We start from the raw sequence: 17,842 nt of genomic DNA on the forward strand, positions 1-17,842 counted from the left end.
TCTTGCACAAACAAGATTAAAGTGAAATTAGTAGAGAAATTTAAGCTTCTCTTTGTTAAACGTCACAGTAAACTGAATATCTTTGGATTTTGAGCTGTTGACTTGGGCTAGTTTTGACAATCTTCTGACATTTTAAAGACAAAATGATTATTCAGTTAATCAGGAAAATAACTGGCAGATAGTTGCAGTTGCAACACAACTTAAAGGCTGAGAAAACTTGAACATTAGATGAATTTGGTCTGTAATTTATTGCTTTATATCTATTATTATATTATTATAATAAATATAAGCCTTTTTTTTTTATTATTTAACATGACCTGGACCCATAAGCATCAGAAAATGTGTGGATGGATTAATCAAAATGAATAATAATTATTATTATAATCAATTTCACTTCATTTAGATTTATATAAAAAGGCTTTTCTTTGTCAAACATGATAGAAAACTGAATTTCTTTGGGTTTTGATTCGCTCATTGAAACTATTTTTCATTATCTGACACTATCCATTATTAATTATTATCTTTATTTATTTTATTCATAAGGAGGCCCAAGAAAGTCCCAAAGGTGATGAGGAAAAAGTTCTAGTGCTGGTCGGACAGTCGTGTTCTTGAACGCTCCCTCTGGTCGTTTCGGAGGAGCACAGCCGGGGACTCTGGTGACGTCACGCAGGAAAGTACACAAGGCGCAGGCGACACCGACCTGAAAACAACAAGACACATCCACATTTCTGCCGACGGCGGCTCATGACACCGTGGCAGAGCCCCCAAGTAAGTCTCAAAACACGCTTTAACGGCGGTTCGGCTCAAAAACATCCACCGAGGTGACACTTTACCGCCGTCGAAGCCTCATTTCCTAATGTTGGAGAGCTCGTGAAGGGGCCCGGCTATTTCCCGGGCTGCTGTTGGTTGGCTAAACTATAGCTGCTCGGCAGTTAGCCAAAGGAGCTAATACTTACAAATACTTTCCTTTGTGTGTGTATTTTCATAGCAGGCACCTCTTAATTGAATGTGACACGTGTAAGAATATCCTGCCTGATTATGCCACATCGGCACAAACCGTCAGTTTGACAGCATTTTTGTGCTAACATCGAAAGTAAACTGACATTAGCCTTGCAGCTTTTCCAGGACATAGTCTGGTCCCTGTGCTTGGTAGCTTTATGTAGGTAGAAGAAATTGGCGTTATCACCACAAATGTCTTGAAAGTAAATGCAATAAGATAAAGCTCTGTTGGTTTTTTTGTCGTTGTTGTCATTTAAATGTTATTTCTATGTTTTGGTCCAGCTTGCTTTACAGCTGGAGCTGCAATCAGGATTCCTTCATTTATTATTATTTCGATTGATCGATTCTTCCCCTGTGAAACCACAGGAAACGCCTGTTGTAATTGATCAACTTTATTTTCAAATGCCTTGTCCAAAATTCAGAAATAATCAGCTTCCTACCATGTATGACAAGGTGAAGCACCAAATTACCAAGTTTGAGAAGCTAATAACAGCAAATATTTGCCATTTTAATAAACTAAACTATGGCTCAAGTGATCAATTGATTATTCATAGCAGTAGTTGGTGATTCATTTTCTGTCCCATCAGCTAATCCAGTAATTGATGGTTGCAGGTCTAATTGCAACAATGGAGAAACCTCCCTTCAGGCAGAATCAGAACTGCGGAGACTGGGAGCTGAAGGAGAGGCTGGGCATGGGCGGCTTTGCCCATGTTTACCTCTACCAGCATCATGTGAGTGTGGAACCATACAAGCCCTGACACTGCAGACATGAGACACTCAAGCGCATGTAAAAAGAATGAAGGGGACACATTGGAAAATAACCAGTTTAATAACTGCATCACAACACACCTACACAGTTTTCCCATTGTTTTTAATATAGTGCTCCAGCTAGCTACCTAGATACGGCTGTATGCAAAAGTTAGCATCTCCTTAAAATAAAATAAGCTGCAAGTGACACAGCAAAAACCTCACAGAACGGATTTCACTACATATCAGCAAATTCTGGATACAAATACAAAACATTTGGAACGGACCTCACAGTCCCCCCTGACCTGAACATCACTGATATTCTGTTGGTTCATGCTGTGTCAGCGGGACAGACTAGACATATTTCAGAACCTGATCTACAGGAAGAGTGGAGGAAAATTCATCAGACATAAATAGAAAGATTCTTAGCTGCTACAAGCTGATATCTGACAAATGGTTTAGTTACCAGTTACTAAGTACTGATAGAGAAGGGTAAGGTCAGGAAATAAAATTAACACAGTATTAACATTGGGAGAATTCTTAATGTTGGTTTGTTGAATACAACTCTATAGGAGTTCTCCAAAACTACACACAATTTTTTTTTTTATTACATTTGTATGTATTTATGTGCTAAATATCTGTGGTCTGTTTTGTAGGAAACAAATGAAAAACTGGCGGTGAAGATGTGCCGTCTGGAGCTCACACCAAGGAATAAGGACAGATGGAGTAGAGAAATCCAGATCATGAAAAAGTTTGTACTTATTTTCCTCCTGTGGGGACAATTTGATTTCAAGACATTATACGCTGACATCCTGACATCACAATAATGATACACAGTTATTCTTTAACTTTAGGAAACTGCAGATGTTCAGTTAGATGAAATTACACCTGAGCTACTGTGCAGCATGGTAGCAGTGAATGACATAAAATCTCTATGGGTATTATTAAAAAGTAATGTGTAGCTCTAACTCGTCCTTCTCTCTCACTCAGATTAAATCACTTAAATGTTGTGACAGCCCGAGATGTCCCGGAGGAGATGAAGCACATAGCCTTAAATGATCTTCCACTGCTGGCCATGGAGTACTGCTCCAGAGGAGACCTGAGGAAGGTGAGTGACTCATGGAAGAGAACAGTCAGCTGAAGCTGAAAAATGCTGTTTACATGTGAAAGCATTGTGTGTCCACAGCAGTGTTTACAGGTGATTTTAATAAAGGTCTCTGAACAACAGGAAAAGTGCTAAACCTCTTTCTGTTTGTTCTCTTCAATCAACAAACAATAAAACAGCGTTTTACTGTCAACTTCCGGAAAGGAGTGACAGCCTGAGCTGAGTCTCAGCTGATTAAACCTCTGTTCTGTTGCTGTCCTGTGGTAAATTACTGCTCATCTTTCTGTATTTTTCGGTTTCTGTTGTTAACAACTGAACAAGCAACAAATAATGATGTGATCTCAGGTGATAATTGCTGCCTTTTAATGAGGCACACCTGCACCACTGCAAATTAAAATAACTGTTTAATGACAAAATCCACATAATTGCAGCTTGAGGAGAACACCTGAGTGATTGGACGTTCAAATAAGTGATGACAGTGAGGGGTTTTCTCTCTGTGTTCTCATCCTCACTATTAATTAACACCATTTGAAGGTGTCAGAAATGCTGGTTTGGTGGAATTAAAGAGGGTTAGTGTGAACATACTCTGGAGTTTACGTTTCTCCTCTCCCAGTGCAGATATACAAAAAGTAAAGTTATAGTTTGTAATAATTATAATGTGTTGTGTGATTTTTATTTCACACTGCAGTAGTGTAGCTTATCGGTGCATCTCATGTCAGGAGGGCTGTGTCTTTGTTCTGTCATCTCATGTAGATTTACTGCAGGTTTGACAGAGTTGTGTTTGTCTTGGTCACAGATGCTGAGCAAACCTGAAAACTGCTGCGGTTTGAAGGAGAGCGAGGTGCTCTCATTACTCAACGATGTTGGTATGTCCAGTGTTTTCTTCTCTCTGTGTGCACCTTGTTCATTGAGATATGATTTTAAAGCCTTATCACGTAGTTAAACCACTGATTCCCGCTCTAGGGTCTGGTATCCAGTATCTGCACGAAAACAAGATCATACACAGAGATCTTAAACCTGAAAACATAGTGCTGCAAAATATCAACGGGAAGGTAAACTGTTTCTTTTTGGTTTCCTGCCTCCTCTGTTTGACTTTACATCATGTTTTCATCATCTCACAGTTACTTTTTCTTCTACAGCTCGTTCACAAAATCATTGACCTGGGCTACGCCAAAGACCTGGACCAGGGCAGTCTGTGTACCTCCTTTGTTGGCACACTGCAGTACCTGGTAAGGTCATTTCTTTATCCTCAGATGCACCAAGCTTTATGTAATCTAAGTGTTATTCTTATGAATTTAAATCCTTCATATGTGATGAAATGTGGAAACGCTAATGCACCTTCTCACTTAAAAGCATATGTGGGATAAACAGTAGAAAATGATCACTTTCCGTTAATTTACAAATAGGGAAAAAACGTCAACGTGAATAACATACCTGTCATTGTTGACCAAATGCTTCGTGTTGATGGCTCCACTTTTTCCCTGCAGGCACCTGAGCTCTTTGAGAACAAACCATACACAGTTACTGTGGACTACTGGAGCTTTGGCACCATGGTATTTGAATGCAGTTGCGGTTTCCGTCCTTTCTTGCACAACCTGCAACCTGTGCAGTGGTAAGTCTGCGTGATAAGCAAAACATTGTGGCAAACAACGAGAAGTTAGTTATTGTAGTTTGGCAGTGAAGCAGCTCATGGAGCCATTATTCCTGCAATTTATGTCAAAAATAATTTCTCGGTCATAACTCAGTGGAACATAAACACACAGACGAGACACACATTTGTAGATTGATTGTGACTGACAGTTTCCGGTATCATTTTTTATGTCCTTTGTGAATAAATGTCAGTGTTGATTAGGAATGACTGAAAACAGCATTTTTCATGACCGACAATTTCATTTTGAAGCATAACCAAAATGAAATTTGAAATGTTCATTTTTCTTTTAAACTATCTTTGCTTTAATGTATATGTATATGACGAAAATATTTTATTTCTGTATAATGGAATCATTTTGATATGTAAACTATCATCATCTTGTCGAGGGCTGCAACTAATGACAGTTTTCATCATCAATCACTCTGTTGATTATTTTAGTCTTTTTGTGAATCATTTAGTCAAGCTAACATCACTAAATTTTGAAGAAATGCCCGTCACATCTTCACAGAGCTGATGATGACGTCTTCAAGTCCAAAGTTTCAATAATTGAAGAGAAAGATAAGCAGCAAATTCTCACATTTCAACAGCTTACTTCAGAGAATATTTTGCCTGAAAAAAATAGTGGCTGATTATTTTTCTGTCAGTCACTTAATCGACTCCTGTCTCTTTTCATCCACAGGGCCAGCAAAGTGCGGAATAAAGGTCCAAAAGACATCATGGCTGTAGAGGACCTGAACGGAGAAGTCAGATTCTCCACACACCTCCCCTACCCCAACAATCTGAGCAGGTTGGACTTGTGTGACTCCTAAAATTCCTCTAATGGAAGATTTGGCAGCTGTTTCATACACATTATCACTTCAAACAGTAATAATGATGCGTGGTTTGTTTCCTTCTCTGTGAGGACAGATTGTGTTGTTGTCGACTGCCCACGTTTCTGGAGCCTTTAAAGCCAGGAGCTTTAACTTGTGTTGTAGTGATTAAAATACAAAGCGAATCAGACCTTGAAGATGTGTTTAAATGGCTGTTTTATAGGACACTGTTGGAGCCGATGGAGGCGCTGCTTCAGCTGATGTTAAAGTGGGATCCTGTCCAGAGAGGAGGCAAAGTGAACTCCGACACTAAGAAACCCCTGTGCTTTGAAGTTCTGGAGCAGATACTAAGTATGAAGGTGAGTTAACAGCTCTTTTACCAGGGCCTTTAAAACCACCTGCGTCTGAGTCAGCAGTTAGCATTACTGGGAGCCACTGTTCATAATATTGGGAAAATACTGGTGGTTACTCTGTCATTACAAGGTCTGGCTATTATTTAAAATTTTTCTATGCTAATGCTGATGTGATACCTGAGTTTTAGTATCAATCACAACAGTTTTTCAGGTTGTTCGTCCCATTCTGGTGGACAAAATATCTCAGTAAGGCTTTGACAGAACTTCTTCAAATTTGGTACAAACATTCACCAGGACTTAAGGACAAACTGATTAGATTTTGGTGGCTAAAGGTCAAAGGTCAACAGCACAGTGACCACACAAAGCATTGTGAACGCGATATCTCAAGAACTCTTCAAGGGAATCCCTTCACATTTGGCACAAATGTCCACTGGGACTGATGAACTGATTAGCCTTTGGTGGTCAAAGGTCAGTGTGACATCACACAGCCATTTAGCCATTTAGCCATAACGCAAGACTTCACAGAGCAGTTATGAAAAAATTTCACACAAATGGTTAATATTTTACATGACTGTGGATAAAGAGGGATGTAATCTGAAACTAGGCTGAGTGGTGGAGGCGAGGCAGTAATTCTAGTTCTTCTTCTTTCTGACTGAAAGCTCTGGGATTACCTCTAAGGACTGAGTGTTTCTTGAGGAGAACTGAAAATGCTGTCAGTGTACATGGCTGGGTGTGTGTCGTATTTGTCACTGCTTACATGGTCATTGCTTTGTATGTAGATGGGTATGAACATGGAAGTCGAAATACAGGGTTTTGGTTTGTTGTGTCGCCTTAGACGTTAAATGCCAACTTAGTTTTCTGTGTCTGGTGCTGGAAGAAATTCTGATAAACGACATGTTGATACATTCAGTAGAGGTGATGTTACTGTGTGAGCTCACCAGTAGCTGCACTGACAGCTCTTCTCTTCCGTTTCTTCAGGTTGTCCACATCCTGAACATGACCACAGCTCAGGTCCACTCTTTCCAGTTGACTCCGGACGAGAGTCTCCACAGTCTGCAGAAGCGCATCGAAGCCGAGACCAGGATCGAAGTGGTAAACCAGGAGCTGCTGCAGGAGACGGGCGTGTCACTGGACCCCAGGAAGCCGGCTGCACAGTGTGTCCTGGATGGAGTGGTAAGATGACGACTTACCGCTGTAATTTCCTTTTAAACCCTTTAAAACATTAGATTAAATTCACCTTTATCGTTGAACACAGGAAGTACCAGTACAGCTAAATGCAGGTCAGCATATAACCAGTGCTGACAGAGATGTATAAAGATAAACTAATGCACAGAACTAATAATAGACTAATGGGGTATTATAGAAAGAAGGGATGCAACTGTGATGCATACAAAATAAACAAAACATTATACAAAATGTTGAGAAGGTATGAAAGGATCTAACTATACGTACAATATAAACAGAACCTCATAAAGGGTTTGTTCGGTAGAATGGGCTTGTTATGTTATATACAGTATAAACAATAAGCAGTTATGTAATATGTACAGTGTAAAAGAGGCTATGCACTGTTAAATACAATCAGACAATCAGTTAAATATAGGTAACATGGAGATGCTGGGCGTCACGTTGTACACGCGCTGCCATCTTTGATCGAACAAATCTTTTTAATGTCGAGTGTTCGGTCATCCTCCATCCCACCCCCCTCGTGTCCTGTCAGCTCTCTACAGTCTCCGGCTCTGACAGAGAAAACATTTTATGTTCTTGTCTCCCACGGAAACATTTACAAAGACAGGAATATGTTTGCAAAAGCAGAAAAAAGCTGCGTGTGCAGGCGTTAAGATTCATACCACACTCTCTGTGTGTGCGTTGAGGGATTTTGACTGATCCAGTAATGAGCTACAAGAAAGTGATTTCCATCTCTCCTGTGTAGAGAGGCTGGGACAGCTACATCGTCTACCTGTTTGACAAGAGCATCACCAAGTACTCTGGTCCCTTCAGTGCCAGACAGCTGCCTGACAAAGTCAACACTATTGGTGAGTTTATTTTAGGCTGCTGCTGCTGATGCTGTGTTTCCCACTGAATTATACACTATTTGTGGTGGTAGCTCAGGTATAAAATCTGGTTTTTAGCCAAAATTGTTTTTACGGTGATGAAAATCAGCCCTAGTGACAACTTAGTCCACCACATGTCGCCAGCGTCCTCCACTGTTTTAATACTTGTTTTAACATTGCAGTCCAAGAGGCTAAGACCCAGCTGCCCCTGGTGGCACTGAAGAAGGTTTGGGGTGAAGCAGTGAGCTACATCTGTGGTCTGAAGGAGGACTACAGCAGACTCTTCCAAGGACAGAGGGCTGCAATGTGAGTTACATGACCAACTTCTGTAATTTTTTGGGTTTTTTTACCACATTATTCAGCTGTCAGATGAAAAATCATATTTTTTTTCTTTTAATGATATTTAGAAATATTACAGGTGTAAACAAACCTTCAAAACACCTAAGTATGTTAGATGTAGTTGTTTTCATGTTGGTCTATTTATAAAAAGGTTTCATGGTCTTTATCATCCCTGAGGGGCAATTTGTTGTGTGGTCTTCAAGTTTTGATTTAATCCTAATAAACAATTCCTATACAGTTGTATTACAACCTTTCAAACTTGTGATTGAATAATCAGAGTAATAATTAACATGTTACCTGTACATTAACTACAGAAGACCCTTCTGTATTTAACATAACTCCAGGTTTAGTCCATGCAAAGTACTTTATTATGTAATCCTGCAGGAGAAGCAGCTGTTGCCTGTATGGACCAAGCTCTCTGACTCTGAACTGTCTCCTCCAGGTTGAGCCTCCTGCGCTACAACACCAACCTGACCAGGTGTAAGAACAGCATGTTCGGCTTCTCTCAGCAGCTGAAAGCCAAGCTGGACTTCTTTAAGAGCAGCATCCAGTACGACCTGGAGAAATACAGCGATCAGATGCACTATGGCATATGTGAGTGTTTCAGGGGCAGCCATCTGTTTTCATTTTATTCTTAAGCTTCTAGTGGAGAACATTTACACATGGGGATATTTTTATAACACTGAGCACAATGTGTATTTTGATTAATTGTTCGTGTTTGTCCAAAGCCTCAGAGAAGATGCTGAAAGCCTGGCAGGAGAATGAGGAGAGAGCTGCTGCATTTGCACAGGTAATACATGTATACAAGACAAAATATGTAAAACATTAGAATGGCCTATGATGTTTATCCAGTACAAATCCTTGGTGTGACGGTTTGATTCCTGTTTTGTCCTGCAGGTGGCAGAGGTGAGCCATTTGGATGATGAGATCATGGCTCTGCACTCTGAGATAGTGGAACTTCAGAGGAGTCCGTACGCCCGACGCCAAGGAGACAAGATGGAGCAGCTGTGAGTGTTAATGGAGTCTGACCCCAGTCTGGGTTCAGACACTACAATACCTCATTTATATAGTTATCAGCAATAGTCTTTATCCTATGTTTTGTTATGAAAACATCTATACACGATGAAGTGCAGATGTTTTTGCCCAACAGACATCTGTGTCAACATGAAGACATTTTATTGTGAGATATATTTGATGAAAATAATGATTTTCAGACTATTTAACTTTTCATTTAGCTCCACATTCAGGTGAAAATTTATTTTTCTGCAGGATATTTGGCTCCTTCTCTTGTAAAAAGGCAAACTGTACTCTTTCTTGCAGGGTTGTTGGTGCTAATGTTGTCGTCACATCAGATAAAAAGCCTGACTTAGCGTCTTTGGTTGTGTAACATATGAGTTACAGCTTGTCACCAAATGAAACCAGACACAAACGAACATCACATGGCTCTAATAAAATGAGCTGAATGGATTGTATTAGTGTTACTATTTTGATGTAACTGCCAACAGTGAGTGGTGCATTCTCAACCATTCTGCAAAATGTTTGTGGCACATCTGTAGCTCTTTTCACCGAATGGGAGAAATCAGTATCTCCAACTTGAAATTACATTGGTTTTGGGCTGCTTATAACTACAGTTTAAATTGCATGGACACAGCATTAACTATAAATCCAAACCAACACTGTAGATAATCTGTGTTATGACTCCACTTAAACCCTTCATCTATGGGAACACTGCTTTGGTCACCAGTTTTTGATTATAAACATCTGTTAATAAGATTTTCTATTGTGAAAGAACTTTCTAGAAAGTACCAAGAAATCCAGCGTGCAGATTGTTGTGAAATCTCTGAGCAGCCATTTATATTTGAGGATGAAAATGTTTCGTAAAAAGAAATTGTTGTTTGCTCATCCACTGGATCGAGATATTTTCATGTGCGCTTTGAGCAGCTGTCCACTCACCACCTGCCACAGCTAGATGGGCATTAAAAGGTTTGTAGTTTAAAAACAAACAAACCCTTTTCTGTGCTGCTGTAAAAGCTTTGGCTGGTGTCACTTCCATGGGGCAGACAGACAAGACGAGCTCCGGTCTAATGGCATTTTAAACACGCTGCACCCGACAATAACCTGCTGTTTGAACGACCTCAAAATAAACAGCTGTTAGCTCTTATCTGTCAAGTGTTTCCTGGTGTGTGTGTGTTGTCAGGGCTCAGTGACAGAGCTTCAGTATCCAGTCTGTAAACCTTTGAATCTGACCGGTTGCTTTTATTGCAGAGAAGAAAAGGCCATTGAGCTCTATAAGCAACTGAAGATGAAGTGCAAAAGTAAGAAACATGTTCATCAAAATGATCTTTATTCATAATATGATGATAATGTAATGGTTTTTGTCCCCTGTCCCCTTAAAAAAGAAAAAGGAATGCATTTGTCAAACTGAAATGTGCGTTAAGTAGTTTTTCTGATGCATGTCTCTCAGTACCTGAGCCAGATGTGAGCAGTGACAGCTCTGAGATGGTGAAGGCCATCATCCAGACTGTCCAGAACCAAGACAAGGTCCTCAAAGATCTATACACCCACCTCAGGTGAGATCCATGTCCTCAGAGACATTCAGTTTTTTTACTTTACTGGAGATGTCCCATGATTTTACTTAGAAGTTAATTAATTAACCACACTCATTTGGTATCTCTGTATTAATACTATATTTTAAGGCCTGTCCTGACCTATCTCTTCCCAACAGTAAGATCCTAATCAGCAAACAGAAGATCATTGACTTGTTTCCTCGAATTGAGAAAACTCTGGAGAGCATCAAGGATGCAGACAACACAGTGATGCAGATGCAGATAAAGAGACAGAGAGAGTTCTGGCATCTACTGAAGATCGCCTGTGTACGTTAGTCTGCATTGTTCATTATCATTTTTGTCTTTTGTTTTTGTTTGTTTTTCTGGGATGAGATGATCTTCGCTCCTACTGTGAGAGGTCATAATGTTTGGGCTCATCTGTACTTTCTCACTGAGAGCTCTGCCTTTGATTTGATAACCAGAGTAGTTCACTGTAATTGATTTAAACCTTCTTGCACTCACTTAGGGCTGCAAATAACTTTCATTATCTGCTTCTCAATGCATCAGTTTCTTCATTAACTGATTTGTCGTTTGGTCGACATACTGTTAGAAAAAAAATGAAAAATGAAAATAATTTTCTGAAGCACAATATCATGTCTTCACATTGTGTGATTTGTCTGACCAACAGTCCAAACCTCACATATATTCAGTTCACTGTCACACAAGACAAAGTCAAACAGGATGTAGGAGCTGGAATTTGTAAATGTTTGACATTTTTGATTGACAATTGACAAATGATTTATCAGTTATCAAAATAGTTTGATTTCCTTTCTGTCAATCAAGGAATCAACTGATCATTTCAGTTCCATGTTGTCTCTCTTGTCTCTTTCTCTTCAAGCCTGTGTTACTTTATGTTCTCTGTCACTTCCTCTAGTCTCTAACTTACTGAAAACAAAGACAGTGGGAGGGTGTGCTGCCTGCATTCCTTTTGTAAGAGAGAAACGGCGTGTTTGTTATTGCTGCGTGTATCAGTATGATCTCTGTCTTTCTCCATCAGGCTCAGAACTCGTCACGCAGCTCGATAGCAGCCAGTCCCGAGTCGTCCAACCTGCTGCAGGTTTCTCAGTGGTCACAGTCAGCGCAGCCTGTCAGCTCCCCGCATCCTCTAACCTCCCTGCCTGGGCCAAATGACAGGTAAGTGCCTGCATTGTTCCACTGCCTCAGGCTGGGACAGCACCTGTAGAAAAGTATTCACCTCTAATTTTTTATGTGTGTTCACCTCAAGTTTCAAACAGTGACTGGCATCTGACATTATAACAGCATGTAGATGACAGAAAATCACAAAGAGCACATTTCCCCTTTCTTGTATCAACTGACATGAACCGAACATAACTCATCCCTGACTGAATCAGGGATGAGTTATGTTCGGTTACTTTATTTGTGCCTATAAGTTCAACTTCATGTCTCAGTGATTCAGTTATGGTGTTTAATATTATACTATTTATCAAAAAGCCTTTTTTCTGTTGATCACTGTGGAAATAATTCCTAATATCTATTGAGTGATTTTTTTTTTTTTGTTTTTTTTTTTTTGATGAAACATGGAGAAGCCATGGGATTGAATACATGATGTCTTAGACATTATCATTATCCTTTGACCTGCTTTATAACCCTACTGTTGTCAGTGTATTGTATATTGATTGGGAACTGTGTGACTTCAGGCACGTGTCAGTTCTGCTTTTTGTGGTTTGTCAGTACATTTTCTGCCCTGAGCCATTTTTATACAATATAAATTGTACATACATTCATGATGGAGTCCTCATGTGATGAGCTGGCCTCTAATGGCCTCTATATGTGTGCTCCCTCTCAGTGATGCTGCCCCACGCCTGCTGCAGGAGAACCAGAAGTACCTCAGTCAGCTGACCAGCCTGATGCAGGAGGCCGCGGATGAACAGGCCAAGAGCATAGTGGTGAGTTCACTGGTTTTCATCTGTGGTGTTTTAGCTCTAATGACGCTGGAGTATAAAGAAAGGACAACACTTAAAACTTACATCATGTTGTCAGTCCTCAATTTTCTATTTATTTATTTTTATTATATCTAAAAAGCAACTGAACCTCAGCAAAGAAAGACACAAAAACACAAAGTTACAGCAGGAATTGATTAGAATGTGTCTGATTTATTATTTAGATCATGTGTCACAACCCGTCAGATAAAAGAGGGAATGTGTGGAGCAGACCATAAAGAGTTAAATAGATTAAATAGACAAATAGACACAAAAATGTGTAAAGTACACGGCGTGTCTGCATGAACATTTCTGTCAGTGGTGAACCTGAGAAGGTACGAGCTTATGGTCACTGAAAACTCACCTTCTTCTAGATAAGTTTGGAGTTTGTATTTCTCCAAAGTTTTGGGAAAGTGTCACAGGACCAAATAAAATGTGACTTCACAGTCATAACAAACCAAAGCTGTTTATCAGAGATACGATCAGACAACACAATAATATCTAAGAAATCCTTAAAGGGGAAAAACACAAACCCAACTTTAAACATATAAAGGTATTTAAATAAAGGTATTTTACACACAAGCTCTTCGTTCTGGGGTAGTTGCTGCTTTTTTTTAAACTTTTTTACTGAAATACTTTTCTCTAATTCTGGTTTTGTCATCTCAACTCTTAACATCGTGGTTTTCCTCTTTCAAGGACCAAGACTGGAGCTGGACAAAATACGAAACTTTAACAACAAAATTAAAAAAGCGAAACGCTTAAGACCCGTCGCGTCCTCCATCCCTGCTTGTGCTCCGAGTAACACTAAGGACTGTGAGCTGATAACACAGCGGAGTGGCACCAAACCTTGTATAGTTGTACATGGACTAGGGATATTCTCTTAAAAACAGTTCTCTTATAAAAGAAAAAAAAATAAGACAGAGCTTGCACATGCTCAGTGGTGTCTGTCCACTCCCATCTTCTCACATGGTGGAAAGTTTGATCAATGAATATTCTTGTTTTTGTATGAGAAAACAAATGAAGCTGTGTCTCTTCACTCCTCCTTTTGCTGCACAATATTTATCATAACTCATAAAAACTGATGATTTTCATTTTTATTGTTCTTGCAAAATTGAGCAAACTGTAGCACCTGATTTGGGGGATTCGAGGTGGATTCATCACATGGGAGAATATTCGGCAGAAACAAGGGAAGTAGGTCAGCCTCGTGACACAAGGAAAAGACAGGAAGTGGTGGGGGAGAAAGGGGGGGGGGGGCAAGGAGAAAATTACAATCAAGCAAACAGCACTTTGATACTCCCATGTATCCTCTCTGTGAAGAGATGAAACGTTCCAGGATGCCAAAACTGTCGCAGAATTTACAGTCACGACAAGACGGAAACTGTTATTGTCTCTCATAATCAATTTGATATATTTTACTATAAACAGTCTGGGATTTAGATTCTATGTACATGTTCATTTTTATTAAACAAAGTGTTATATATCATAGGCGAAAGTCTTTTGTCATGATACGTGTGACAGACGTGGCAGGCCATTATGTTTATACTGTGTCTATATGTACATCTGTCTTTTTCAAAATGGTTTTGAGTCTCATTTATGTGCACATACTATTTGTTTGGACGGTTTATGCTGCGTTCATGTCATAAAGCAGAAAAAGTTAATCAGTAGTCAAGTTTAAACGAACAGTCGATTAATTGATTGGTCGAGTGCAAGGAAAGATTATTGGCACCTGTTGTGATAATCAATTGTCAATTTTTAAGCATAAAACCAAACATTTTATGTTCCCAGCTTCTCCATCTTAAACGGTAGTAAACTGAGAATCACTGGTCAAACTGGTTCTGAGAAATAGTTATTTTCATTTTTAGCTGTTAATTTAAAAAGTGAGACAAAATCTACCATCGATCAAGTGAATTTATTTCATGCTATATTGTCAATGCACAGTATTTTTTAACCCTCACACAACCGACTCTGCTGTCAAACAAGTGTCTCAAGTTGTCCACGAGCACTCGAAACAATGTTCCAGAGCACAAGGCGACGTGTTCTGATAATAAACAGGCTAAATCACAAAGACATTCAGTTTAAAATGATATGAAACACACATAAGCAGCAAATTCTCACATTACAATGATCAATCAATCATATTTGTCCAATAAGCTTCTGTCAATTGACTAATCTGGAGCTGCAGTGATTAGTTGATTAACTGATATATTTTTCAGTAGCTTTTGCTGGTCGGACAAAACAAGTGTTTGGTTGTTAGTTTCAGCCCTCGACTAATCAATGAATTGACTAATCCTTTCAGCTTTAGTTGTAAACATGCGACTCTATCATCCATCCTCATCATATGATGTGAACGCAGCACTTTCGTGGAGGTGTGACAGCCTGGTTTCCATTAAACGCTGTAGCACAGTCTGCATCTTCAACCACTGATCCACAGTGAAGAGAAGCGGAGTGAGTGGATCTGAGATGTTCACAGGAAACCGGGACAGTAAACGACTGAATGTACTGCAGTTACACCGTCAGGTGCTAACTGTGTTGTCATGTGGTTACTTTGGGCCAGAGAGAAAATAACCTTCTGAGTTGTATTTATGAAGTCAAAGTGCAATGGAGAAAATATTTTTTGTATTTAAGTAACTCGATTTGTCATTTTTCTCACCATTTGAATATGTTTCCATCTGATGGTTTAACTTTGTCTCTGAATGTTTAATTTTTAGAAATGTCATTGTATATAGATCAAATGTTTGCCTGGTAATAAAATAAAGACTTTGGCATGATGCTGGTGTTGACTGTAATGTTTGATGTTGACTGTTGGATACTGGATTTCTGAGGTCGGTGTTGATATTTGAGAGTTAAAAGAAAATCAGATAATGATGTATGAACTCATATTTATTTTTAGCCTGCAGCATGGCTCTATGAATAACACTCAGTCAGGCCAAGAACCTGAACATATTTTGTGCAGACTGTAATCATTTTGTGATCCTCCGTCCTTATTTGTCCATTGCATTGATTTTCCTGCAAAACATTTAAATTAGCCTCAGCTGTTATTTGTGTTTTGTGCCAATTATCAATTGATATGACATTACTCAGTTACAGTAAGTACAGTGCTTGGGAAATTCATTCTTATTCTGTAGAGAACTGCTGATGGATTAGTTTGCAGCTCTGTTGTGATGTGTCATGTCCACTTCTCTTCCAGCTTTGCTTCTTGTATTTTCAAAAAATGAGTTGGATCTTATCAATGATTGTTAGTCATTGGTCCTTTGTCTGTGTCTCTGCCTTCCCACGGTTCCTTTACAACTTGCTACCAACAGGATTTTCACCAAATATGTCTCTTCCTCTCACGCCTTTAGTTTACAGAGATAAAGTATCAAGCAACTCATGAACTCATGGACCTTAAAACCTTGTGTTTGTTGCAGCGCTCGACATCCCATTTTCCTGGAACAGCTGTAGACTCTTAGTTGTTTGTTGACTTTCAGGTCACCATACTGTGGTATATGAAGGTTTAGAGAGACTCAGTGAACTGTCTGTGGGATGTACAGAGATCTTGAGGTGGTTGTTACAAGTGCTTGACCCCACTTGACCCTTTGACTGACTAGATTTTGTGACAAAAAAGCTACACAAGGAATTCCCGCTGGTTGATTTAGCAGAAATTCCAGTCCACATCCGTCATTTTTGGTACAGTTTTTCTCCTCCAATCGTGGCAATGGTGGACAGCCGTGGTGTTCTGAAGTTGGCCATGTCTTGTTTAGTGACATTGTGCCTGTCCCCATACTGATTCCCACAGTTATGATTGTATAAAGATATACAGCAGTGGGGACATGTCCCTGTGGAGAACCAGCAGAGCAATATCTACTTATATCTGACCCTCATCTCTGGCCTTAATGTGGACAAGAGTTACACAGTTCAACCAGAGAGTTGTTGAAAGAGGTGAAAGAATTAAGTGTTCCACAACCAAAAAACAATGTTGTGTAACAGAAATCAAAAACAAAATTTAAAAAAAAATCTTTTCATCCCTTCAATTATCTGGTGGTTCCTTCAGATTTACCTGGAGACCCCATGTGAGGTCCTGATCCCAGGTTGGGGTCCACTGCAGTTGAGGACAGTCGCTGGTGATCAGTTCCTGTACTTTCAACTTTCACAGGACGTCATGACACATGAGGTTAATGAGACAGCTGTGACTACACACCTGCTGTCACCTCCGCTCTACTTTTTTTTTTCACATTATGATACATTGACGGAAACTTCTGTAGTACAGCTGCAGTTTGTCCTGCTATGAAAAAGGAGAAGCTGGAAACAATCGAGATAATTTGACTCAACTATTCAACCAGGGTTGGTCAGCCTTCAAACTGAGTGATTAATACTGAGTCACTGAGCTGGTCAGATTATCTCTATCAATTTTTCCTTCCTCCTCATGACCTGATTTCTTTTTTTTTTTAATAGTTGAGTCGCTTTAAGCCAGGCTTGTTTGTTTTACCACACATCAGGAAATGATTTGTCAGGAGTGTTACAAGCATGGAAAGTCGTGGTTGCCCCCAGAGAGTTTTACTTTACTGTATCAGCCTTTGGCACGTCGACACATTCAAAATGAAAAGGCTGTCAACAATGATATTCTGCTGTTTTGACATTTAAAATTAATTTTCCTCTGAGACAAGACACAGTCACAGCCAGAAACCTTGAAACATGACTCATAATCGATCAAGATAAGATAAAATTAGACCACATAGAGACCAACCCTGGTGTTACTCTGGTATGTGTTGTTGGACAGTCTTGCGGTTTTCTTGTGGATTATTCTGAAACTGGAATGTGAATCAGAACAAACACACCACTGGCTGCACGTTTGAGTAAACGCCCTGATCCCTTTGAAGCAGGATTTCGTCACCACATATCATCTCCTGCAGAATGTGCCCGGCAAACCGCTGATCTGAGCGGGCAACGAGCAGAGACAAATCCCTGTTGTAAAACAAGTCACAGTCATTGTAAACCATTGTTTTATGAGCTGGTGAATAAGAGTGAATCAGTTGGGTTCTTGGTGAGAAACAAGCCCCCTGCTCTTGGTCTACATTCCTTAATTCTCAGCTCCCCCGTCGGAGCAGTGAGTTAAAGCAGTGGCTTAAATCTGGTTTGTTTTGTCCATTTATAGTTAGATTTATACATCTGACATTGAATATTTGTGGGGGTTGTTCTGACAAAGGATTTGTGAGCAGCTTTTTTCTTCATTACTACCGAGATATTTGCAGCAACTTTTGTGTTT

General features: G+C 39.6%; 1 protein-coding gene across 1 annotated transcript; it reads left to right on the forward strand.

The window, feature by feature from the left end:
- The first annotated feature begins 635 nt into the window (after positions 1–635).
- LOC139608314 (inhibitor of nuclear factor kappa-B kinase subunit alpha-like) lies at positions 636–15,368 on the forward strand. The gene is made up of 22 exons (XM_071461936.1): positions 636–768; positions 1,612–1,730; positions 2,403–2,497; positions 2,737–2,854; positions 3,648–3,717; positions 3,815–3,903; positions 3,991–4,080; positions 4,339–4,463; positions 5,182–5,289; positions 5,535–5,670; positions 6,643–6,837; positions 7,595–7,697; positions 7,898–8,021; positions 8,497–8,648; positions 8,783–8,844; positions 8,952–9,061; positions 10,320–10,369; positions 10,519–10,624; positions 10,780–10,927; positions 11,658–11,794; positions 12,468–12,567; positions 13,297–15,368. The coding sequence occupies exons 2-22, from the start codon at positions 1,626–1,628 to the stop codon at positions 13,360–13,362; spliced, it is 2,289 nt and encodes a 762-aa protein (XP_071318037.1). The 5' UTR covers positions 636–768; positions 1,612–1,625; the 3' UTR covers positions 13,363–15,368.
- Positions 15,369–17,842: the final 2,474 nt, after the last annotated feature.

This window comes from Trachinotus anak, unplaced genomic scaffold (genome assembly GCF_046630095.1).
Source record: "Trachinotus anak isolate AG129_WGS33_773 ecotype Australia unplaced genomic scaffold, CSIRO_AGI_Tana_v1 ptg000025l, whole genome shotgun sequence".
Lineage (NCBI taxonomy): Eukaryota > Metazoa > Chordata > Actinopteri > Carangiformes > Carangidae > Trachinotus > Trachinotus anak.